The following is a 26,866-nucleotide window of genomic DNA, read 5'->3' on the forward strand; positions in this document are numbered from 1 at the left end:
TCGTCTCACCTTGAATATCTCTTAATGTCTTTTTCATCCCCTCCCCCATTTCCCAGCCCCCAAACTGCCTTTTAATCTTTCACTTCCTGCCTTTTTTCCTCAGTTCTGTAGAAGGGTTTCGACCCGAAACGTTGACTCTGTTTCTCTCTCCACGGATGTTGCCTGGCCTGCTGAGTTTTTCCAGAGTTTTCTGTTGTTCATCAATAAGTACCTGGAGGTGCCAGGAGGATACTGCTCGTATTATGGGCAGATTATTCAGCGTTCAGTAAACTGATGAAACTGCGCAATATACTGCTTGCAGGTGCTCTAAGCATTCTGCAGAATATTCCTAGAGAGGATGATGGGTTTTAATGGAGTTGCAAAGTTAATCACTTGAAAGAAATAGTTGATTATGAACCTGGACACCTTTGCAAGTAGACTGGGATTCATCCAAGATGAATACTGAATTCCACTGTTCAAGTTCTTTTTCTTTCAAGAAAACAACTTTCTGAATTGAGGACTCTGGCAAAACAAGTTTCAGTAATATGGTGGCTCCAAATTTATTTTCTTTGTGCTTGGGTCCCCTTCAACACTAAAAAAGAATGTTGCTTGCCTTTTTTGTATCCTCCCTTATCTAGAAGGCAGCTGTAAGTATTTCCAAGATCTTGTTATTCATTGATGGGATGTGGGCGTCGCTGGCTAGGCCTGCATTTAGTGCCCATCCCTAATTGCCTTTGAGAAGATGGTGGTGAGCCGCCTTCTTGAACCGCTGCAGTCCATATGGTGTAGGTACACCCACAATGCTGTTAGGAAGGGAGTTCCAGGATTTTGGCCCAGCGACAGTGAAGGAACGGTGATACAGGTCCAAGTCAGGATGGTGTGTGGCTTGGAGGGGAACTTGTAGGTGGTGATGTTCCCATGCGTCTGCTGCCCTTGTCCTTCTAGGTGGTAGAGGTCGCGGGCTTGGAAGGTGCTGTTGAAGGAGCTTTGGCAAGTTGCTGCAGTGCATCTTGTAGATGGTACACACTGCAGCCACAGTGCGCCGGTGGTGGAGGGAGTGAATGTTGAAGGTGGTGGATGGAGTGCCAATCAAGCGGGCTGCTTTATCCTGAATGGTGTCGAGCTTCTTGAGTGTTGTTGGAGCTGCACTCATCCAGGCAAGTGGAGAGTATTCCATCACACTCCTGACTTGTGCCTTGTAGATGGTGGAAAGGCTTTGGGGAGTCAGGAGGCGAGGCATTCGCCGCAGAATTCCCAGCCTCTGGCCTGCTCTTGTAGCCACGGTATTTATATGACTGGTCCAGTTCAGTTTCTGATCAATGGTAACCCCCAGGATGTTGATAGTGGGGGACTCAGCGATGGTAATGCCATTGAATGTCATGGGGAGATGGTTAGAGTCTCGCTTGTTGGAGATGGTCATTGCCTGGCACTTGTGTGGTGCGAATGTTACTTGCCACTTGTCAGCCCAAGTCTGAATGTTGTCCAGGTCTTGCTGCATATGGACACGGACTGCGTCAGTATCTGACGAGTCTCGAATGGTGCTGAACAGTGTGCAATCATCAGCGAACATCCCCACTTTTGACCTTATGATGGAGGGAAGGTCATTGATGAAACAGCTGAAGATGGTTGGGCCTAGGACACTGCCCTGAGGAACTCCTGCAGTGATGTCATGTGATTGAGATGAATGACCTCCAACAACCACTGCCAACTTCCTTTGTGCTAGGTATGATTCCAGCCAATGGAGAGTTTTCCCCTTGATTCCCATTGACTTCAGTTTTGCTAGGGCTCCCAGTTAATAGTGGTGTAGTCCTATTACTATGCAGCAGCTTCCAAGTTTATGAAGAGTTTTTGTCCAGTGTGATGTATTATAGGTCAGTGAGAACTTCTATTTTAAAGTTACACTTTTTGGTAATTCTTCTACTTGGCCTCGTGAAGATGTCAGTTGTTTGGGATCTTGGCCACTATCTCATGCTGCCAGGTTGGTAAAGTACAGCTAAATGCAGAGTAAAGCCCCCTCTACTGTGCCCAGAAATGTGCTACAATCCTAACCTCCGATGAGCACCCACTAATGTGTTTTTCGTTTACTTTTTGCATAAGTTACCCCAAATAACCCCTCTTAGAGGTTTATTGCCAATTAATGCTATTACAGAAAATGTATTCAGGGCTTGTGCCAACTAGGAAATTGGTGGAGACTGTTCAAACTCAATAAAGTGTAGTGGCAAAAATGAAGCTCTCCACAGTAGTAGAGTATAGGTTTGCGTCTGCAGTACGTAATGCTGAGTTTTCAGTCACATTCACGGAGAAGCTTTAAATAATGACCAGGTTACCTCATGAGCAGGTAGTCACGTGAATCGTTCCTATTCCGCATTGGAAACTTGGTTGCAGGTTGCTCTCTTAACCTGTTGATTGGGGATAGTATGTGATGCACCAAGAAAGGAGGCGAGATAGAAAATACAATTACAAAAAAAGACACTTCACAAACTCCTCTGCCTTGGGACCCTTGGAGCCAACTAACAGGAAACTTTAATGTCTTTGGTCTGGGAGTAGTCAAAGCCTACAATACAGAAGGTTAGGAACATTGTTCCAGTTCATTGCACCATCTGTCCCTTCCTCCCTCTCTGCTTCTGCTGCCTTTCCTCTTTCGATCTTCCCCCTTTCTCTTTCCTCCATATAATCCCCCGTCTCCGCCCCTGCCTCTGGCCATCTGCTGAAACACTCATTCCTACCTCCAGTCTCGACTATTCCAATTCTCTCCTGGCCGGCCTCCCATCTTCCACCCTCCATAGACTTCAGCTCATCCAAAACTCTGCCCACATCCCAACTTGCACCAAGTCCCTTTCACCCATCACCCCTGTGCTCACTGACCTATATTGGCTCCAGGTCCACCAACGCCTCCATTTTAAAATGCTCGCGTTCAAATCCCTCCATGGCCGCACCTGTCCCGATCTTTAACCTCCTCCAGCCCTACGATGTCTAGGCCGTAAGCTCTGGAATTCCTTCACTAAACCTTCTCACCTCTCCACCTCGCTCGGACTTAAAACCTACCTCCTTTGATCAAGCGTTTGATCACATGTCCTAATAGCTCCTCCTTTGGCTCGGTGCAAATTTTTGTCTGATTGCGCTCCTGTGAAGTGCCTTGGGACGTTTTATAATATTAAAGGTGCTATATAAATGCAAGTTTTTCTTCTTCCCCTGCCCCCTCCTTGCCACTCCTTTTCTGTTTTAAAATTAATACTCTTGTGTATATCCAGTTTAACAGTGATTTATTTTCCTATTGATGGAAATATTGTGCAGTGGTTTGGTACATGCTAATTGAAAATAGTGTGAACTAGACAATTAACTCACTATAATGTTGAATATTGGGCTTCAATGCAGTGTGCCATAGATTGGTAGGAAGTAGGTTTCAGTCCTCGACTCCCTGCACAGTTTTTGATCTGAACGATTGGGAAATTTGAATTTTTGTCAACTATCAAGCCAGCTAGCAAGTGGAATTCTCCTTGTAGGAGACAGTGTTAATTCAGTGAATATTTGACCTCGCATTAAACATGATGATCGTTGCTGGAAGCCTTGTAAGGTTTGCAAATCTCTTCAAACCTTGTAAAAAATGAAAAGCTGAGGGGAAAAGGATAAACAGATTTAAAATGTTTTATATTTACAATTCTAATTTAACTTACCAGGTGCACAGAATCTACCGGGGCGGTGGTGGAAGCTTCCAGAAGGCCCAAGAAGAATGGAGTGCTGGCACATGGCAAAATCCCCCACCTAAGCAATTAGCATTTCAAACTGTTACTGGTAATACTATACCACAGTATCCCACAGTACCAAGATACCCTTCTGGAGATGAGTGGTCCTAGGATGTGCACCTTCAAAAACAAAAAAAGTTTACTTTCTATATCTTTTGTGATGTTATTTTACATTTAAATCACAAATTAACATTTCTAAATGGAAAATGTAAATGCCTGGTATTATGCTACATATTGAAAAAGTTAAAGCATCTTTCATTGGAACTTATTGCACTACAAAGGCCTCAAAATCATGAGTACAAGCATTGGAAATTGATTTTTTTTGTCTGCTTTTTTTGTGTATGATGTGTACATCACATTTGTTTGCTTTTGGGACTGAGGTTTGTGATCAGTGCTAACTGCTGTGGAATCAGACTTTAAAAGGGCATCAAAATGGAGGTAAATACTTCCAAAATTTAGTCTGTGACTTTTAAAAGTTGAAGTTTATTGTTCTATTTTTAATCTGATCATGATCTAGAGTTAGACTATGTTCCCCACTCTCATCAGCAAAATCTGACCAAAATATAGAGCAGTCAAGAGCTGCACCGATCAAATACAACATGTATTTGGTGTCATTTCCCAGAAATCAACTTAAGATTATCATTTGACAAACTTTGATTACATCAGTAATTTCTTCAGTTTGCATATTCTCCCACTTTAAATACATAAAGTTTATGGGCCACAGATGATCTGCTTTGATATTTGCCATTAAAAAGGTCAAAACTGTCCTCACTAAATCCATTTTAAATGGATACCCAGGAGTAATTTTGAAATTCAAGGTTTCAAAACCCTTGATGAGACTTCTCGCATGTAATCACTCCTAGGTTTCCAGTGTTCTTTTATATAGTAGAATTTTTATTTACAAATTATCTCATCAAATGGTAAAGTCCCTGTACATCTATTTGATTTAGTAAGTGCAAGTTCTACAAAAAAGACTACTGCCATTGCTTGAATAACAACGCAATTACACAAGTTTACATTCGTTAAACAAAACATAGTCTGAATATGCTTATGCTCAGGAGAGGTGCCATGAGAGGCAACATGTGCATTTAACCAGGATATTGAACCAGTTGTAATATGATTTATGAATCAATTTAATTATCAGTAAGGGACACGATAATTGCGAATACTGGGTTGACACAGCCCTGGGGGGTAGTAACTTTTAGTTTACAGCCAACTTATAATTGAATCAAAACTGAATTTGAGAAGATAATGTTTTGGACAGTAGAGTAAAGATGATCGTAACAATTATTTGAAAATTAAGATTTTCTATGTGAATAACAGTGTTGGGAGATACACACTGTTGCAAACATGGTGGCTCCTTGAAACATTGCATCACACCAATTATGGAGCCACTTTTGTGGTATAAATCATTAGTGTTACTGTTTGCATAAGTTCTAAGACGTTTAACACATACTGTTTACCAAGCCTTTATTTGTGTGAAATTTACTTAACAATTTGTTTTACTTGTTCAATGCGATAGTTACTCTATGTATATTTTGGCCTTAAAATGTGATTTATGGACTAGCGTCTGTTAGTGCATTAACTGTAATTTCAAATACAGTTTTCCCTGTGTTTGGAAAATCTTAACCATACATTTCTATATTTATGATGGCAGACATATTAACTGACAGGTGATTGGATACTGGATTATTGATCAATATAAACTACATAGACTTATGAAAAATCTTGAAATATTACCATTGTTTTTCATAGTTTGAAGTTCTAGCTGTTGCCCAATGTAAAAATGTACTTCTGTCGTCCCACCCCGTAACTCAAATTCTATTCAAGTTCAAGGCTGCTGTTTTCATCGGTTAATAGGAGTGAAGATTTTTCATAATATCAAATTCAAACATAAACTGTTTATATGATAGACCTTAGTTCCATGTGTGTATCTTTTCTTGGCCCCAAAACAGAAAACGTTCCTGGAATATTGTTCAATATCCTAATACTGACTTTTGAAGTGTGATTTGGTGATTGTTATTGAAAATTAATTGCCATGAGGCAGTTAGACTTTACTTGTATTTCAAATAACTACATCAATCAGAAAAAAATACAATTTTCCTCATTTAATTGTGAAAATATTTTAAATCTTTAAAATTTGCTTATCGCTTATTGGAAAAACATAAAGGTAGCAGCCTTAGTTCTGAAATTAGTTAGAAGAACTTTCTAAACTTTTCTATCTTTTTTTGGCTGCTTATCTCTGCAGACCTTGTCTTGAGGGAAGTGGTTTATCCTTCATAAACCAGTGCAGCTTCGTGTTGTTTTAAGGGTATCTAGTGGGCAATATGAACAAACTGTATTTGCCAAAGTGTCATCAGCTTCTCCATGGCATTGACAGCAGTGCTATTTCACGTACAGCCAACAGGAGGCATGCTTGCTATGGAGGAAGATTGTCCTTGCCAGTTAATCCAACTGTAGTTACTATTTTTTTTAAAAAAAAGGAATAAATGGGAGCTAATGGACCAATATGATGGCAGCTATCATTTTAAAGCCGTTTCACACAAGTTCTTTAGAGACCTACTTTTTTCTGACAGTAAAGGAAGGGGTTACGTTTTGTTTTTTGTTTGTTTTCCGGCTGCAAAGAAAGCAATTAAGGGACCAACAAAATGCTCAGCAGTGACCATCCATATATTTTGAACTTTTTCTAAATGTGCTGTGCCCATTTGCCTAAGTGCATTTAACTATAGTGTCATTTATGTTATAGCTGCCAAAGCCTAATGGGTGGAAGTGCCTTATAACACTGTTTATAACTGAAAATGTGCTGTAGAATGAATACTTTTCAGCACTGGGGACAGTACTGTGGTCTGGGAAGAAGCTAGTGTTATCTTGAACAACTTTATTTCAGGATTTTTGCTATTAAAATGCTCTCCAAGTACTGTATATATTCTAATTGGAATATCTGTAATAAGCACTGGGTCACTAACATTCTAATGTCAACTAATCACTTTGAAAATTACAGAAGAATTTGCCCCTCAATTTTTTTTCCAAATTATTTCTTTTGGGAGGGGAGAAGACTTAAAAGAGGAATGTTTTAAAGTATATGCCTGAATTATTTATATTATGTCACAAGCTAACTGTTCAAGAAATTGGATTTAAATACTTACTTGGTCAACACAAACATATTTGTACTATTGGACTGCTTTGATGTAAAGTTGCAGAGACTGCTTTAGACTTCATTAATGCTCTTGAACAGTTGGTTAATTGTGGAATTTGTAAGCTGAAATGTTATATAATAACAGACATATGAATAATTTAAGTGTTATACATTAAGGATGTATCTGAGAATTCGGAAAACAGCATATGGAACCTTGGTTTATCAAAAAATTCTGTTTAGATATTACTGTAGATGCATAATATCACAGGCTTGCTTTCTATATTAAGTTTTTGCATGAGTGACATTAACCTTCATGGAAACAACTTTAATTGGGAATTAAAGGAGAAATGTATTTTGCTAATTTCCACAAACGCTGTTATAACAGGAGGTAGCTGTACAATTACTGGCACCTGAATTCATCGTGTTTTGGCCTTTCAAAACTGGTTGCCAAAGTCAGCTCGTGAGTAAACGTTTTGTGTGGAATCTTGTCTGCAGTGATGCTGAGTAGTGGGAGAAAGGGCTGTGGGCTGCACACTGATTTCCTGGAGAAGGGATTTATAAACTAAATAATATATTTTCCAGGCTGCTTGTGACCTGGTTTAAAATCTTAAAATGCAGCAACCAGGGAGAATTGAAGGTGATCCGAATGTCTGATAAGAACATAAGAAACATAAGAAATAGGAGCAGGAGTAGGCCAATCGGCCCCTCGAGCTTGCTCCACCATTCAATAAGATCATGGCTGATCTGATCCTAACCTCAAATCTTCTATCACTCTGCATCCACCCGAACCCATGTGATCTCCCGGGAGAGGCGAAAAACCAGATAAAGACCCCATGGCCAATTTGGGAGAAAAAAATCTGGGAAATTCCTCTCCAACCCATCTAGGCGATCGAAATTCTTCCAGGAGATCACTCTGTCCCTATATTTTCTACAGTACTTACCTTCTGTAAAGGCGATCTCCACCCCAGCCAGGAACAGGAATAAAACCATCTCCTGAAATCTAACAGAATTAGAACACAGTAGGAGCAGAACAAGGCTCCTGGGCCCACTCCACTACCCACAGGGCCATGACCATTCCGAACCCAGACTCGTCCAATTTCCTGCCCGCTCCCCGTAACCCTTAATTCCCTTTACTTCTAGGAAACTATCTATTTCTGTTTTAAATTTATTTAATGATGTAGCTTCCACAGCTTTCTGGGGCAGCAAGTTCCACAAACCTACCACCCTCTGAGTGAAGAAGTTTCTCCTCATCTCAGTTTTGAATGAGCAGCCCCTTATTTTAAGATTATGCCCCCTAGTTCTAGTTTCACCCATCATTGGGAACATCCTCACCGCATCCACCCGATCAAGCCCCTTCACAATCTTATATGTTTCAATAAGATCGCCTCTCATTCTTCTGAACTCCAATGAGTAGAGTCCCAATCTACTCAACCTCTCCTCATATGACCACCCCCTCATCCCCGGGATTAACCGAGTGAACCTTCTTTGTACTGACTCGAGAGCAAGTATGTCTTTTCTTAAGTATGGACACCAAAACTGTATGCAGTATTCCAGGTGCGGCCTCACCAATACCTTGTACAACTGCAGCAATACCTCCCTGTTTTTATATTCCAACCCCCTAGCAATAAAAGCCAACATTCCATTGGCCTTCTTAATCACTTGCTGCACCTGCATACTAACTTTTTGAGTTTCGTGCACCAGGACCCCCAGATCCCTTTGTACTACAGTACTTTCCAGTTTCTTGCCATTAAGATAATAACTTGCTCTATGATTTTTCCTGCCAAAGTGCATAACCTCACACTTTCCAGTATTGTATTCCATCTGCCAAATCTCTGCCCACTTACTTAGCCTGTCTATGTCCCTTTGCAGGTTTTTTATGTCCTCCTCACTCACTACTTTCCGTCCCATCTTTGTATCATCTGCAAACTTTGATATGTTACACTCGGTCCCCTCCTCCAAATCGTTAATGTAGATTGTAAAGAGTTGGGGACCCAGCACTGACCCCTGCGGAACACCACTAGTTACTGGTTGCCAATCTGAGAATGAACCATTTATCCCAACTCTCTGCTTTCTGTTAGAGAGCCAATCCTCCACCCACGCCAGAATATTACCCCCAATCCCTTGATTTTTTTATTTTGAGCAATAATCTTGTGTGTGGCACCTTGTCAAATGCCTTTTGGAAGTCTAAATACACTACGTCCACTGGTTCCCCTTTATCCACCCTGTATGTTACTTCCTCAAAAAACTCAAGCAAATTTGTTAAACATGACTTCCCCTTCATGAAACCATGCTGAGTTTGCCCTATTAAATTATGTTTATCCAAATGTCCCGTTACTGTCTCCTTAATAATGGACTCTAACATTTTACCAACCACAGATGTTAGGCTAACAGGTCTATAGTTTCCAGCCTTCTGCCTACTACCCTTTTTAAATAAGGGTGTTACATTAGCAGTTTTCCAATCTGCCGGGACCTTTGCTGAGTCCAGTGAGTTTTGGAAAATTATTACCAATGCATCCACAATCCCTACCGCTACTTCCCTCAAGACCCTGGGATGCAAGCCATCAGGTCCAGGGGATTTATCCGCCTTGAGTCCCATTATTTTACCAAGTACCACTTCCTTAGTGATTTTAATTGTATTTAGTTTCCCCCCCCCCCCCCCCCCCCCCCCCAGAGCCCCCTGTTTGTCCAGTGTTGGGATATTCTTAGTGTCCTCTACTGTAAAGACTGATACAAAATAATTGTTCAGTGCTTTTGCCATCTCCATGTTTCCCACCATTAATTTCCCGGTCTCATCCTCTAAGGGACCAACATTTACTTTAGCCACCCTTTTTCTTTTTATATAACTATAGAAACTTTTACTGTCTGTTTTTATATTTTTTGCTAATTTACTTTCATAATCTATCTTCCCTTTCTTAATCTTTTTGTTATTTTTTGCTGTCTTTTAAAGACTTCCCAATCTTCCATCCTCCCACTAGATTTGGCTACCTTATATGCCCTTGTTTTTAGTCGGATACTATCCTTAATTACTTTACTTAGCCACGGATGGCTATCTCTTTTACACCCTTTTTTCCTCAGTGGAATATATATTTTTTGGAAGTTGTAAAATAACTCCTTAAATGTACACCACTGGTCATGTACCGTCTTACCCTTTAATCTATTTTCCCAGTCCACTCTAATTAATTCCGCTCTCATACCTTCATAGTCTCCTTTATTCAAGCTCAGCACGCTTGTTTGAGATCCAACCTTCTCACCCTCTAATTGAATATGGAACTCAACCATGTTATGGTCACTCATTCCAAGGGGATCCTTTACTAGGACATTTTTAATTAATCCTGTCTCGTTACACAGGACCAAATCTAAGGTTGCATGCCCCCTGGTCGGTTCAGTTACATACTGCTCAAGAAACCCATCCCTAATACACTCAATGAACTCTTCCTCAAGGCTGCTCTGCCCAATTTGATTTGTCCAGTTAATATGATAATTAAAATCCCCCATAATTATAGCTGTTCCCTTATTACAAGCCTCAACTATTTCCTGATTAATACTCCGTCCAACAGAGTTGCAACTGTTCGGAGGCCTATAGACTACACCCACTAGTGTTTTTTTCCCCTTATTATTCCTTACCTCCACCCAAACTGTTTCACTATCCTGCTCCTTTGACCCAATATCATTTCTCTGTATTATAGTGATTCCTTCCTTTATTAACATAGCCACCCCACCTCCTCTCCCTTCCTGCCTGTCCTTACTGATTGTTAAATAACCTGGTATGTTTAATTCCCAGTCATGGTCACCCTGCAGCCATGTTTCTGTAATGGCCACAAGATCATACCCATATGTCATTATTTGTGCCGTTAACTCATTCATTTTGTTACGAATGCTACGTGCATTCAGATAAAGAACTTTCAAATATGATCATTTTGGATTGTGTGGCAAACCAAACCAATATCCATCCTCTCTAACCTGCGCATAATACTTGCTTTCAATTTGTTGAAGCAACATGATTTTTCTGAAAGATTGTATTCATTTTGTTAGGTATTTCTTGGATGCTGTAAGCAACATGAACAGTCCTTGCAACAACTCTTTATGCTGCATTTTTGAAATTTGTCAAGACTGGTAAAAGTTAATTTAATATAGAATGATAAAAGTCTACAAAACAACAGCTTTGCACCTTGTTTCCCACAAAAACCTTCATTTTGAAATTAAAGTAGATGCATCCAAGTGTAAATTCTGTTGACTAGCCTAATTCTGTAACAATAGGTTAAAATAAAAACCCATAAGCTAACCTCTTGAAATCCATTGGAAATGTATAGAATAGCCATAACTTTGGAATATTCAAATTGTAATTGATTTGAAATAGGTCACCAAATATGAGCAACTGTGAGGAAGAGCTGTGAACTCAATTTCTTACTAAAACTATTTTTATTAGCAATAATCCAGTGCTCATTTTTTTATATATGTAAAAAGAGGGAAAATGTCAAAATTGTCTTTTGTCAAGTATGCTAATGTAGTTTTCAATAATTGCCTTATCATTGAACCAACCGAGTTCCAATGAGGTAATGAGCTCTAGACTTGAAGCTTGCAATATTACTCTAGCTGTTTTATTTTATGTATGGCAAGATCAGATATGACACCGAACATTCCATATTAAAGTATAGCACAGCATGCATTAAGCAGATGTTTTTGGCTGATTCTAAGTTTTATATTATCAACTTTAAATAATTGCAGTAGTAACTTCAAAATTAAATTTAAAATAGATTACTGTAGTTTTTGGTTTGGTATTTAAAGTCCATACCTTGTATTTAGTGGTCAGAACTGAATGCACAAGTTTAATTTTGTAGTCTTTGTGCTTTACGCCTGAAACTGGAAGATTGCAGTGTTTCATCTCCAGGTTTTTCTACCCAGAGTGACACATTTTGTGTTCTGTAATTCTAGCCTGTTGTAGTAATTTTCAGATTTCTTTCTGTGGAAAACATTTATTCAAAAAGTGGTGGTTTCTGAAAAATTCCAATACTTTGATTCTCAAGACTTTTAAAATAGGTACTAAATGACCTGTTTGTAGATTTGTGATTGGTTTATCTGTTGCAATCGAATATGAACTGTTCAGTGTAGTATGTATAATTTTTTTGGTGCTTATGAGGAAAAAGTGAGCTAATTCACCTTTCTAGAGATTTGTTAGAGTACAGTTGTCATCTCTTGTATCTGGTTACTTTGGAAACGCTTACAGGTATATATGTGTGTGTGTATTGTTTACACTCACACTCACTTTTTAATGCACACCAATGGCTAACCATTGCCATCCAAATGGAAGCAAGTACACTGAGTTGTGATTTCAGCTTTTAGCTGACTGCTCCTGGTTGCCTTCCTGTGTTTCGAGCATGACTCAACCTGCTTATTATGATCATTGTACTGCTTTTTGCCACTCTGAATTGTGCTAGCCAGGACACTTTTATAGAGCTGCTTTGTAATTCTTAAAAATCCCATTAGGAGCATATTTTTGACAATCCCAAATATGGGGATTCCCTGCCTAAGTCATGCTGCATCTTCAGGGCTGCAAATATTTCATGACAATACGGAAACACTATATATCAGCATGCTTTCTAACTTTTTGAAAGTGGAGGGGAGAAAAGAAATGGCTTTGACCAGTGCTACCTTGCAAAAATGCACTTTTTGTGAGCTGATTGAAAGACTACATTGTGTAGATATCCAGAATTTTAAGTGGGTGGGAGGGAATTGGATTAAAAACAATTAACCATTTTAATATATGCTACATGGCATAAAGCACATGCATGACATGTATTATGAAAAGCATTTTAGGATATGAACTTTGGTTCTACTTGGTTAAAAGGTTTCCCTTGTACTAACTTCAAACACTGATCTGTTTGTGACATACCATATATTCCTAATGTTTTGAACTGTATTTTGACATGTGAAAAGTAAAATGATTATGATCTGAACTCCAAAGCATTTATTCTAGAAAAGTATATCTATAAAATTTTCATTTGCATGAAAATATGGTATGAAGGTTCATCAATTAAACTGTATATTACACAGATCCTTGACTGCAGATTGGACATGTAGCTTTGTTATGGTCTGCTTATGTATTTAAGACCATGATGCATATTTATTTTTGAACTACTTTGTACAGACTAGAGAGAAAACATGTTGAATAGTCCCCAAGTACAATTTCCAACCAATTTCAGTTTGAATGATGTAATCGTTACACGTAAACTGCTAATATCTTGACTGTGGTATCGGACATCTAGGTCATGAAATACTTGCCCGGCTCTATTATGTATATTGACTTGAGTTTGATTCCTAATAGACGTACTATAAATAAACAAAAGGGGATCATTGTCAACTTGTCTGACACGTCTTCAGAATGTTATTACTGTGTAAAACATGCAGCTTTATTTGAAATTAATTTAAGTGAAATGTGTATTGTGTGTTTTAAGTCCTTTTTCAGTCACTTCCAATCTAGTCATTCTTTGACTGACTGACTGACTGGATTAGTAGTTCCATTCACTTGTCTGTGTTTTTCATACTTTTAAAAAGATAAACACGCAGATTTAAAATCTAAATATTCTTTAAAGCAAACACTGGCTCTAATGCATTTTTAATGCACCAAACATTCCTCCAGTGTTTTAGTTTTTCCACATGAAATAATTTGTATAATTTCATCCACATTCTGAGTTGGTATTTGTGGCAAGGGATTTTGTTAAATCTACAATGTATGGAAAAAGAAAGTTAAATGAGACCTACCATTTGGCTTTTGGAGGTTTAACATTTATTTATATTGATATAAGACTACACTATTCAATCCTTTCAAAAAACTTAATTAAGGACACACCAGTTTTATTTAAAATTCTGGTACTTTTTTTAAGCTGCAACTTTTACACATTACAGTAGTACTTTGTGCAAAACAAAATTAAAGGTGTTACAATTCTGATTCCCCCTTTTGCCATATTAGTAGACCATTATTGCAGTTAATATTATTTAACCTCTGATTATCACATTTAAATGCAAAACTGGAGTAAAAGATTTATGTTGGGATATATCAATTGAAATACTGTTTGCCTTTTACATCCTATATAGTTGGTGCTCTGACTAACGGATTTTTATGTTAAATATTTCACACTTGGAGTGCAGTAATAGTAAAGAAAATTCAACATCACACAGCAATTTCCAGCAAAGTGGTTATACAGGCAGCCTTCTCCCAGCCTCAGTCAGTGCCATTCTGGAGCTGGATGTTGGGGAATGGGCTATTTCACTTCCACCTTCCTCCTCCTTTTTGTGGCCTCTGTTTAACACCATTTTTTGTCTTAATTCACTGGAAAAAGGCAGACATAAAGTGGTACAGCAATTGATAAGCTAACTTCCAGATAACTTGAGTGGTTTTGGAGATGATGGGTTATTTGCAAAGCAGTTTAATGTGAATGTTTTACTACCAAAGTACTTAGTTTTGTGTGCAACTTCACAGAAGACAATTGATTCTGATCTGTATACAGCAGATTGCCATTCTTATTACCAATGTGGCCTTTCAAAAAATGTGTTCTTTAAGAAAACTTATGATCACCTGATAGTTGAGACTGAAGAGAGATTATTAAAACTTCCTTATTCTATTTTTCCTGTAACTGACAGCTTTACTCATTTGAATATATTTCAAAAAAATTCCTGTTACCGACTTTACCTGTTTCAAGATTTTAATCTGTTGTGCATGAAATGTTAAATGTAAAAAGTATTTTCTCATTTAGGGAAAATATATTATTTTATTTAAAGACAACCCTAGTGATGGGCAAGACTGACAGTACTTTGTGGTCAGAATAATGCATATTTTATTATTGTAACCTTACAATTGCTAATAAACTGCCTATGCTAACTGATATGAACACTGTATTCAATCCATAATTTTAATTTGAACCAGCTGGCAGCTCTTACACCTGTACGATCAGGAAAATCAGCAGCTATCTGATGCGTATCTGCTGATGAATCAGACTGCATCTTTGGCGTCCCATTTAACCTTGAGCTGAGCTTCCGATCCCATACTTTCTCCATCACAAAGACCACCTACATCCCTCCTGTAACATTGCCTATCTGTCCCTGCCTCACTGTACCTGTTACTGAAACCTCATCCATGCTTTCACTACCTTCAGACTTGACTATTCCAGTGCTCTCCTGGTCTTCCACCCTCCATAACCTTGAGCTCGTGACATAGGAAAACATCCCAAGGCACTTCACAGGTATGTAATCAGACAAAAATTGACACTGAGCCAAAGGCAATATTAGGACAGGTGACCAAAAGCTTTGTCAAAGGTTTGTTTTAAGGAGGGTCTTAAAGGAGTAGGGGGAATAGGTTTAGGGAAGTAATTCCAGAGCATAAGACCTAGATGGCTGAAGGCATAGCTTGTAATGGTGTGGGAGGGGGAGAGACTAGGAGGAGGCCATAGAGGGATTTGAACATAATGAAAATGTTAAAATCAAAGTGTTGGTGGGCCAGAAGCCAGTGCAGGTCAGTGAGCATAGGTGTGATGAGTAATCAGGACTTGGTGCGTATTAGGATACAGGCAGCAGAGGCTTGCGGAGTTAGGCCAGCCATGCAAGCATTGCAATAGTAGAGTCTGGAGGTAATAAAAAGAATGTAAGGGGATTTCATAGCAGATGAGCTCAAGCAGGGGCCGAGACAGGTGATGTTCTGGAGGTGGAAGTAGGCAGTCTTTGTGATGGAGCGGATATGGGGGTCAGATGTTCAGCTTCATCAAATAGGACACCACAGTTGCAAACAGTCTGGTTCAGCGTGAAACAAAAGCCAGGGAGGGGGATGGACTCGATATACGAGTGGTTGAGAGGTAATAATGTATTCCACGTATAGGAGGAGACAGTACAGATTCTACTGCTTTTCTCATTAGATTTTTGCAATATTTTCAGCATTTGATCATAATTCCTTTTACAAATAATCTGAAATCTAAGTCTCCCCAATTTATAATAGTGAACTGATGACATAACAACATTGGTATTATGTGATGCAATGTGTTAAAGGCTAATAAAGTTGGCACCCACAATGAGTTGCTTAAGTAGGGTCTTGAGAAAAGTCATTGAGCAAAGGGAAGGCTAGTGTCCATGCTGGTACACAAAGGGTGTTCCTCCGTGGTTGTTGACTGATGTTTTTACTGGTCACCATCTTAAGTTCCTATGCTTGCATCTGTGTGACTTTGACTTTCATGCCCACACCCATCGCCTTTGAATGCCTCTACTGTTCGTTATCAGTTTTTTGGCTGGTGCATATATACTGCCATCGGGATATCCTTGGCCCCCAGTAGTTAGTGTACATTTTTCTACTGAATCCTGCTTCAGCAAGTTGATGTATTCGATGGTAGCAAGCAACCAGTATTCCGTCATGGTGGAACTTAGTTTAGCATTGACCGAAGGGTGACCAATGTTGTTAATGCCTCCACCATTACTGTGATTAGTTACTATGACGAGTAACTGCTCAGACACAGGTTTTTATTGTAGTGATGACATTAGCTGTATAGCAAAGATGGCAACATCGGAGATTTGCATTGTAAAAGGATTCGGGCATTTTTACAATGCAATGGCTGCATTTTAGGCTATAACATGCTCGTCCCTTTGCATGCTTATGAACAGAACCATATAGACCAGAAACTTTGACAAGTCTTTTTAAAGAATATTTGCCACTTAGGGAAGGGAGCGTGGAATGTCAATTAACTGCGTGAAATCATTTTACAAAACCGTCTACCTGATTTTTCAATGCAAGTTGTGTTTATACGTTGCGGAAATGTTAAAGTATCTTTATTAAGGTTGAAGCATTAATGCTCTACAACCAAGAGAGCAGAAAAACCCCCAATTCTAACTTGTATTAAAATTAGAATAGCTCACATTCTATATTACCTTTAGCATTTGCCGATTGCAACTCCTCAGCCAGCTTAAGCGCTTTCAACAATGGCTGTGGTATCGTAACTCACTACCTGTGTGGGGGATGAAAGTGGGCTGTCACTCAACTAGAAGTAAAGCTGCGAGTCAAAAATCATTAGCCAGAGCTGAATAAAACTCAAAAATGAGCCAATTATTTTTTATTTTTTTTAAACCCATCGCAATAACCTAGATCATTTTTACAGAACACACAAGTTTGTCTAGAAAACTCGGCCGGAAATTAAACTGGGCTGACTCCATGAGAAGATCTGACGTCAGACGGTGCCTCGACTGCCTGCTTTGACGCCTTCACGCCAGATTTTTATATTTTTTCATTGCTCGACATTAACTTTCAGTGAAATTGTTCATATGTGAGCTGGAGCGGGTTTTTCTTTATAAAACAAAAAGCAATCCGGTTACGCGAATGCAACGCTAACGCGAAGCCTCCGCCAGGCAACTACTTTCCCCTCAACTTTCCTCCTTTGCCTGCTCCGCGTCACACTAACTTCGGCGCTGGAAAGCAGGCGTGACTGACGGGCCGCGCAGCCAATCCAAAGCCCCGTCGCCGCTAGCAACGTTCTAAATAGAACGCTGGCTGCGACGGGCCAGCCAATCGGCGCGGAGGTGGTGGGAGGGCGGGGCTTCACAACCAGCAAGTTTGGCGGAGGCGGTGGGGGTGAAAGTGCGCAGGCGCGAAGGAGTTGCCCTGGTGCTGGATTGGAAATAGGCTTAGAGAGAAAAAAAAATCCCAGTACTGAGAGAGAAATGAGGGAAGAGCCTGCTGCAACCCCGACCTAGGAAAAGGTACCGAATGTTCCTCACATCTATAGCAGCGGCTCAGCAAGAGCGGGCGGTAAAAGAGAGAGAGAGAGAGGCTGGTGTGAGTGCGGATCTCCGGGGTTTGTGTGTGTGTTCTCTACTCGGAATCAGTTAGGGTTAGGCTTGGTTGTGTATGGCTGGGCCTACATGGACTCCACCGCTTTTAAAATGAACTAAGTCCTGTTCCTCCTGCCTTCACTGCTCTTCCCTGTACCTCAAAAGGTGTGACGAGAAACCCTGGCATGTACGGCAGCTGCAACACTCTAAAGACACTGCAAGGAGGGACTTACAGTTTTTTTAAAAAAAAACTACATTTTAGTCGATTTTCGCAAGTTGCTTTGAAGTCCAGGGCAAACGGTAGCATGGTATATATATTTTATTAGGCGTGGGAGAATTTGCACATCGGATTGCACCAGGTTCGAGTACTGTATTTCGGGTGGTGGCTGTGTTTATTGGGTCAGGTTGTGAGGGGATGGCACATTGCCAGGAAACCACCAGATGAATGAATTGACTGCTCGATCCAACTAAAGAGACGAGGTTGGTGCTTGGGAAATGTAAGTCTGTTCTCATTGCACCTCTTTAATATTTAGTGTGTTTGGCAAGACGTTGGCTTCATTCAGTGGTTATCATTGAAGCGAGTGGGCACCGTGAATGTAACAGCACGTATACAAGAGATTGAATTGGGTCATTGTGGACCAGTGGTTGGGATGCTCAACATTTAGGACTTCTTCTCATATTTGAACGGTTGCATTCGTTTCTATTTTCTCCTCCTCTCTTTCCCCCCCCCCCCCTTTCCAATCAAAAACAAAATAATCGCTTCTTAGTGCATGACAGTGGCATAAATAACAGATGCTGCTGACGCCTTGCAGTGGCTAATATCATGTTTAAACCAATACTTTTATAAGGCAAAGACAAAGAAAGACTTGCATTTATATAGTGCCTTTCATGACCACCGGACGTCTCGAAGCGCGTTACAGCCAATGAAGTACTTTTTGGAGTGTAGTCACTGTTGTAATGTGGGAAAGATCAAAGTTTGAGGTATGAAGTACACTTTTTAGGTTCAAAGTTACTGGTATTCAACACAGTGTTGGAAGCAAATGCGAATGTAAATCAAATTGATTTTTAATTTACCTGGAGTCCTATTCTGCAGTAGGTAAACAGTCTAAAGGGGGCTATTAATCCATACGTATATCAGCAGGTACTGTTGTTTTTTCTCATTTATCTAGTTCTGTGACATTTTGCTATCCAGCAAAAATTAAGTTTAGTGGAGGATGGTCTTTGGGGAGGCTGCCTACTCACCGAGCACCATTGTTGTCATTGTTCAAGAACCAAATACTTAATCACCTTCCAGAATTTCTCTCCGAAGAATCTTTTTCAAAGAATTTTTAACAATTGTGTAAAAGACAGCAATTATCAGAGTAGACATGTGTTTGGGCAGTCTTTTGGATACTATCCAGATATGTTCAGTGATGTACGATAGTTATGGCCAAAATGTACTAACAAAGAAGTAATAGTTGCATTCTTTGACTTATTTAAATGCACTCAAAAATTGCATCAATTTTTTAATAAGTTAATGCATATTTTGGAACCCAAATTGAATTCTGGCTGTCGAGTAGTGCTGGTGCTAGAAAATTTTATGTATATCCTAGAAAGATGGAAGGTGTAGCTATTTTGATGCAAGGGCAGATATTTGATACATTATTGGATACATTTGTATTGTAAATGGGAGAGGGGGGGGTGTTGAAGGCGGATGAATTTTACTAAATATAACTCAATAGCAAGCATCTTTCAGAGTTGCCTCTGCTGAAATGAAAAAGAACTGAAATGTTGCACTTGAATTTTCAAAAATCAGTTTGCAGTATAGTAGTGAATAGCTGAATTCTAGTTGAAACACTGCTTAAATGTGATTTACCTTTGGGAATTTTTATCAGCAAATGAAACTGGTGCCTTCTGGGACCATGGGCACCATTTCATCTTCCGTTATGTCCAATTGATGATTAACATTTCAGTTGAACATCTATATAGAAAGGATCTAAGCCAAGTATATGTCTGACTCTAATATTTATGCTGTTGAATTTTTTAATGCTGCTGTATGATCTCGCATATTTAATGAATATTATATTCAGAGTATCACCACATCTCTGGTTTGGCTCCAGGAACCAGTTGTGGGGATCGGAATAACCTTGTATTCCCAGAATTTTGAAGCTAATAGTAGTCCTTGGTGTAGTTTATAAAGTAAGTTCTACCTCTTCAAGCCCTTACTATTTTGTGCATTTATCTCAAGTGAATGGCCTTTTTTTCTTAATCTTCTCCTGTGTAGTTCTTAATCAGGCTGCTTGGAGATTCAGAATACTCTTTTTTTTCCAACCCCACCCAGTCCTGCATTGCTTGATGCATTTTGCTGCACATTTCACCATTGGGCCATCTGTTCCAAGCTGTAGTCCTAACTCTGCCATGTTTGAATACTAATGCAAAATTATGCTGCGGCATGACTTCAGTTTATAGCAGCTTGAAATTTCTGATCTTTGATGTGATGTATATATTTCATTCGAGCAAATAATTTTGAAGCAATAAGACATTTTCAAATTTAACCCAAAGAATTTTGTTGCTCCTCTATCTCATCTATTGGAGAGCAAAGTTTTGCGCGCTCACTTAAAATAGATATTTATACAATAATGCTTACTAATTTATTTTGTGGGTTTTAAAAAAAACCTACCCAGCTCTCAAGTTAGTCCAATTGCTTCTAACAAAGAAACTTTAGGAACCAAGGATCCTGCCAAAAATATCTACATTTAGGAGGATAGCTAACCTAATATGGAAGACCTTGTGTTCCACGGACCTCCATGGATTTTGTTTTAGCAGTAAGTACTTGATGCGGGTGAAGACTGGGAAAGCATTCTGAAAAGTGTGTTATTTCCTGATAGTACCATTTGATAGTCTTGTAACTAGATCATCACTAATCCTAAAAGGAAATAGGGAGACTAGGCCATAATATATCAGTGTGTTTTGTGTGTGGAAGAACTATAATTTGACGGTGTCTTGGTCTTTTGATGATGCATCAGTGGAAAGAGAGTTTAAAGTCATCCTTAACTGAATCAAAAGAAACAAAATTGCAGAGAAGTTGACTCTTTGAATGGTCATATGCAGATTTGTCAAAATATGAAACTAACTTGATAATACAACTTAGCAGAATTTAATTATGGGGAGCGATGGTGAAGGAAGAGAAATAGGACATGACTAATAGTTCAGCAGGTGCACACCTCGTAACGTTGTGGATCTCGGGTGTATTTCTGCAATGTCAAAAATTGCTACATCTACAAAATTCTTGGTTAGGCAGTTCATTTTACTGCCTCAAGTTTGGGCACAAAATTTCTTGATGGCTCCTGGAAAATTGCATTGTGACTATCTGACTATTGATCAGATCTGCTGCACTAACCATTTATATTGTGCAATCAAGTATCCTAATATTTAAATTTCTGCCTGGAATCAAAGATTACCAACCCGAGACTGGTGACTGAGTTGCATCCAGTAAGAGCAGTGTTACGGGCTGTGATTCAAATTCTGTCTACCAGGAGAAAGTTCTGCCAATGCCTGGTTACAGGTATGTGTAGAGCTGTGCTCACCTGACAGCTGTTTCTTTAATGTGAAAAAGTGGCCCCTTCTCTCTGCATTCTTGTAACATTAAAAAGATTTAGTATTAAGTTTACGAAGTGCCCATGAGATGCACACATTAAGTATGGCTTTACCACAGATTGGATTTGTACCCTACCTGGCGTGAAGCCCAAGCGGTGTGCGTAAGCCTTCTGGCAGTGTTCCCGCACTGTTTGGCCTTCGTGCACTCGAAACAAAGATCTAACTCCTGAGTTTTGCTGCCAATGTGCATTCAAAACTGCTTTTCATTGATGTGAAAATGACAACATAACTCCAGCCCAACATTCTGAACCTCATCTATACTCCAACTGAATATTTTGAATCTAAAGGTACCGCCAGCTTAAGTTGCTCAAGGGTATATATACATGGCAGTTATTTTTTACTGGCACAACAATAATGTTTTTATTTCATCAGGAAAAAATAATGGGAACACCCTTTTCACAGTTTCAGAATAGTGCTACATTTGTCATCAAATGTGACTGCACAGTGTTGAAAAATGGGTATGTGTTCTGGAATGGGCCTATTTAACAAATGATTTTTGCTTATTTGAAAGTGTAAATGACTTCTTAACAGTTGCCTAGATTTAATTTTCACCGTTGCCTTTTTTGTTAATGAAGGGGAAACAGGCCCAGTGCCTTAATGCATTGAAACCAGAGAGTGGTAGGAGTCATTTGAAGGTTAGGCACCCCCCTACAGGACAGAAGGTAAAACAGAAGAGTGGTCACAAACCACTAATTTGTTGAATGGGGTGAAATCCAAGCAATTGTGACGTCTACTTTTTAATAAAGTAAATTTGTTGATTACTTTTTGAGATAGAGTGAAGGCCTACAAAACCAAGTGCAAATTATTTCTTTCTACTTATTTGAAATGTATATTATCACAGCATTTCATCAAGCTTGTTTCTAATGGGTGGAATAAGTATGAAGAAACAGTTTGGAAATATCTAGCAGGCCCCTTGACTCGGTGGGTAAATGTGTTTTTATGGTGTGGTCCGGAGCCATACAGACCAAAAGGTCCCGGGTTAGATTCATGGTCTGTGCAGTTAGCTGCTTTTAGCCAGACAGGAGTGGGACACCAGAAATGTTCTTATGATCCTGGGCTAGGGAGAGAAAAGCCACCCAGGTATCCTGCTTCTGGTTGTTGAGTGACTCCTCCTGGAAAGTGCTTGTGTTGGGACATCATGATGTGGCTTTGCTGTGATGCTCACTATGGTTGACTGACTTATCCAAATTCATTTGGTGCTGGGGAGAAGCTGGCACCAATGGATTCAAACCCGCTCATATATTCAGGTAGAAAATGGGAGAAAGCCCGGAGCGTTATGTAATGTGTTCAGGAATTCTAGTGTTCTGAAAATGCAACTGGTGCCAAGAGAAATATAATTTTGAAATTTTAATGGGAAGTATTTTATACTTCTTCCAGGAAATTTGGACATGAACTATTAACTTTTCAAAATATGCCTTCTGCGCAGCTGAAAATATTGGAAGAATAAAGTGCTTTGTGTTTCCTTATAATCAGCTCTTTACACATGTAGGAGTGTACCACAAGCTTCTGCAGAGAAAAGATTTCCTGAACAAAACAATTTTCTACTGTACTGCTCCTGTTCAGAGTACAGAAATACCCTGACTCTTTTTTCCTGAGCGGTACAATTTACTGTCTATGCAAAGAGCCATGCCAGTCATTTTCCATTACTTCCAACAAACAAACAAAAAAGATAAAAATACCTATTGTACTCCCAAGTAAATGAATAGTGTTAGGTTTTTTTCGGTCTGCTTAATTTGGTACCTTTTACTTAACTTTCATTTGAGATGCAATTACCATTCCTCTTAATGTGCACACGCTCTGGGAACAATAGCCTGTTTTCTGCCAATGTGAACTGCAAATCTGTAATGATACAAGTGTTGAGATTGTATTAGTCACCAGAATTGTGAAGCATTAATTCAAAAACTAGAGAAAATTGAGAATGCATTTGTCAAAGTAGAGGTGAAATCCTCCATCACTCCGGATTCCTGAATGTTTTATAAATTCAATTTTCCATAAACTGTGTTTTTAAAAAAAAAAAAAAAAATTAGATTCATTGCCCTTCAAAAATACTCCTTTAGATCATTCCAGTAGATGTTTACGGCTGATATAGTTGTTTGAGAGAATAAACTACTTGTATCTGTGGTTTGGTAATTTCTCATGGAGCTAAATGTTACTTTTCTTTTACGACTGTGAAAGACTGTAACCCTCAACACTGAAGAAGAGCGAAGTGGCATTCTGGTAGAACCTTAATGTGCCCTTGATTCTGGAATCCTTCGCACTATGGTTGATCATTGAGTATTAAGCGTGAATTATTAGTCAAGACTTCATTGCACCCTAGTGCTATATCTTAAATGCCCAGCATTTGTCAATATTAAATGTAAACATTTTCACAGTTATGATTTGGCTTAAAAGAAAGAGGCATCCTAAATGCCTTGGTAGAGGCAAATAATGAAATTAGAAGAGTAGGAAAACATGGCAATTATCAGTTATTGTTTATCATACTTTTTTTAGTACTCCTAATTTAGAGAAGTGATGTGGAACAAATTTTGATTTTAAATTTGAAGGCTGTTTTTCACTGCAATTTATAGAATCATAGAAACTTAGAACACAGAAGGGAGGCCATTTGGCCCATTGTGCTTGTGCTGGCTCTTGGAGTAGTCTTGCTTAGTCTTACATCCCTGCTTTTTGCCCGTAACCCTGCAGGTTCCTCCTCCTCCTCAAGTACCTGTCCAACTCCCTTTTTAAAAATTATTTATGGAATCCGCTTCCACCGCCTTTTCAGGTAGAGTGTTCCAGATCCCGACAACTCTGAGTGAAAAAATTCTCCTCATCTCCCCTCTAGATCTTTTTTCCAATGATTTTGAATCAATGACCTCTAGTTATTGACGCACTCGCCGGAGGGAATAGTTTTTCTCTCTCTACTCTTATCAAAACCTCTCATCATCTTGAAAACCTCTACTAGGTCAGCTCGTAACCTTCTCTTCCAATGAGAACAGTCCTAACTTTTCCAACCTCTCCTCATAACTGAAGTCCCTCACCCCTGGTAACATCCTGGTAAACCTCCTCTGTACCCTTTCTAGGGTTGCAAAATTCTGGGAATTTTTAAAAGAGGAAACTTTCCATGGGAATTTTTGGGAATTTATGGGAATTTTGAGTTTTTTTGCACACTGATGGTTTTTGTCTCTGACCCTTATATTATCTTTGTCGTCAAAATAGACATACTGTTCCATACAAATAAAAACAGGCTTTCAAAACTTTATTTAGGTTATAATTTTGAACTTTATTGAACCCCCCACAAAAAAGACCCATCTAAAATAAAATAAAAAGAGCGTCAGCTTATTTAGCCTGTAATTTGTCCTTATTTTGTCCCTTTGAGTCTTCTACTCATGAGTCTTCTGAGTCTTCTACTCCTCATTGCTCCTCCTGATTCTCTGACTCTGGCTCTGACGTGTCCATTTCCTCCTCTGTGTCAGTGTCTAGCTGTGTGGTGGACACTTCTGTATCTGGCTCAATAAGTTGTAGGTTCGCCCGGATAGCCACCAGTTTCTCCACTCTCTTGTTAGTCAGCCTGTTGCGCACCTTTGTATGCGTATTCCCAAAAAGTGACCAGTTTCGTTCAGAGGCCGCTGATGAAGATGCAATAGGTGACAGGGCCTCAGATGCACAAAGTCCCTTCCACCAGGTATGTGCACTGATATGCTTGTATGATTCCCATATCCCATCCCCATTCCAAAGACCTTGCTTGGTAGAGAACTTTGCCAGACTTCCCAGAACTTTGCCCACATCCAGATTGAGATGGTGTGAGAGGGTAGAAATCACACTGTAAGCGCTGTTGATCTGTTCTCCAGAAAGTATTGGTCTCCCAACATGCTTTGGGTCCAGCATGTATGCTGCAGCATGAATCGGCTTGACACAAAATTCTTGACGCGTCTGTATGAATTGAACAATTGCCTTCTCCTCTGCTTTGAGCAGCAGGGATGTGGGTAGGGCAATGCTGATTTTGTTCTTTTAAATCAGTAAAAAGCCTGAGAACATCTGACAAGACAGCATCATCTTCAATCTGAGCAATTGCAGATGCTACTGGTGAGAGTAGTTTAAGGCTGCTAACCACTCTCTCCCAAAACACATCATCCAGCAGTATTTTCTTGATGGTGGTTTCCATATCCCCAGACTGGGATATTGCCACTTCTTGCAGCGACTCCTTACCCTCCAGAAGGCTGTTGTACATTATGACAACACCACCCCATCTAGTGTTGTTGGGCAGCTTCAGTGTGGTGTTCTTGTTCTTTGTCATTTGCTTGGAGTTGTAGGTTGCTGCAACTATCTGTTTTCCCCTGACATACTTAACAACTTGCTTGGCTCTCTTGTACAGTGCTTCCATGGTTCTCAAACCCATGATGTCCTTGAGGAGCAGGTTAAGCCCATGAGCTGCGCACCCAATAGACGTAATATGAGGGTAGGCCTCCTCCACTTGAGCCCAAGCAGCCTTCATATTCGCAGCATTGTCAGTAACTACTGCAAAGACCTTTTGTGATCCAAGATCGTTGATGACCGCTTTCAGCTCATCAGCAATGTATGTGCCTGTGTGTCTGTTGTCCTTCGTGTCTGTGCTCTTGAAGAACACTGGGAGAGGAGTGGAGACGATGTAGTTTATGATGCCCTCCCCTCGTATATTTGACCACCCATCTGAGATAACTGCACCACAGTCTGCCATCGCTATCGTTTCTTTGAGCTTTCCTTGGACTCTGTTATACTCAGCCTCCAGCAAATAAGTAGACAAAGCATGTCTGGTGGGAGGACAGTATGCAGGGCGAATAACATTGAAAAATCTCTTCCAGTACACATTGGCTGTGAGCATGAGGGATGAGCCTGTTGCATATACAGCTCGAGCAAGGCACTCATCTGCATTCTTCTGGCTATGGTTATCCATTGTATCAAAGAACCTTCCAAGTGGGCCAGGAGTTGCTGATGATAAGGAGCCTGATGCTGAATGAGAACCATCATCTTCTTGAATGGAAGCAGAGGAACTCTGGGCTGACTGCTGTGAGCTTTGAGTGAAGTTGTTGCATTTGGATAAATGCTGCTGCATCTTTGTGGCATTCTTTACATATGGCTTTCTACAGTGTTTGCACATGTACACAGTCTTTCCATCTTTAATGCCTGGGGTAAAATGCTTCCACACATCCGACGGTAAACGTGGCATTGTTCTATGCAGAGAAATAAAGGGCATTCATCTCTGTGTCGAACTGCGGTCGATCAGCACGATTGCAACAGGGTGAGTACATTTTTGCTGATGCTCCATGTGATGGAAGCATGACCTGTACACACACGACGCTACATCACCAATAGTGTATTATTTTGTATATTTTAAATTGAAGGACAACAGAGTTCAACAAGTAACTGGTTTATTTGGTATAAAGTCTGATTTACTTACTGCATCATCACAACATCAGCAGAAAACAAAATGACTTCCCTCAGGACCCCTAACCTGGATCTTAAAAAAACTATAGCAGTCTTACAGATGCCTGCAGGCCAATCTCAATTCGATATGCAAATATTACAAATAGAGGGAGCTAATCGCTCATCCACTCAT

The 26,866-nt window shown here is 39.7% G+C and overlaps 2 protein-coding genes across 8 annotated transcripts in view; both read left to right on the top strand.

Annotated features, from left to right (window-relative positions):
* Window positions 1–5,634, top strand: part of scamp4 (secretory carrier membrane protein 4) — a 31,951-nt gene extending 26,317 nt beyond the window's left edge. For both annotated transcript variants that reach the window (XM_086004643.1, XM_086004644.1), the window contains exon 7: window positions 3,657–5,634. In XM_086004643.1, coding sequence (XP_085860769.1) covers window positions 3,657–3,833 — 177 coding nt within the window. In that variant the 3' untranslated portion in view covers window positions 3,834–5,634. The remainder of the gene's footprint in view (window positions 1–3,656) is intronic.
* Window positions 5,635–17,433: 11,799 nt separating this feature from the next.
* LOC147108142 (casein kinase I) overlaps window positions 17,434–26,866 on the top strand; it is a 139,795-nt gene continuing 130,362 nt past the window's right edge. For 2 of the 6 annotated variants that reach the window (XR_015080533.1, XM_086004647.1), the window contains exon 1: window positions 17,434–17,586. The gene's annotated coding sequence lies outside the window, so the exon portion shown is untranslated. The other 4 variants (XM_086004645.1, XM_086004649.1, XM_086004648.1 and 1 more) reach the window with 3 other exon arrangements.

Source organism: Somniosus microcephalus, chromosome 13, assembly GCF_052327205.1.
Source record: "Somniosus microcephalus isolate GS21.2 chromosome 13, FLI_Smic_1.0, whole genome shotgun sequence".
Classification (NCBI taxonomy): domain Eukaryota; kingdom Metazoa; phylum Chordata; class Chondrichthyes; order Squaliformes; family Somniosidae; genus Somniosus; species Somniosus microcephalus.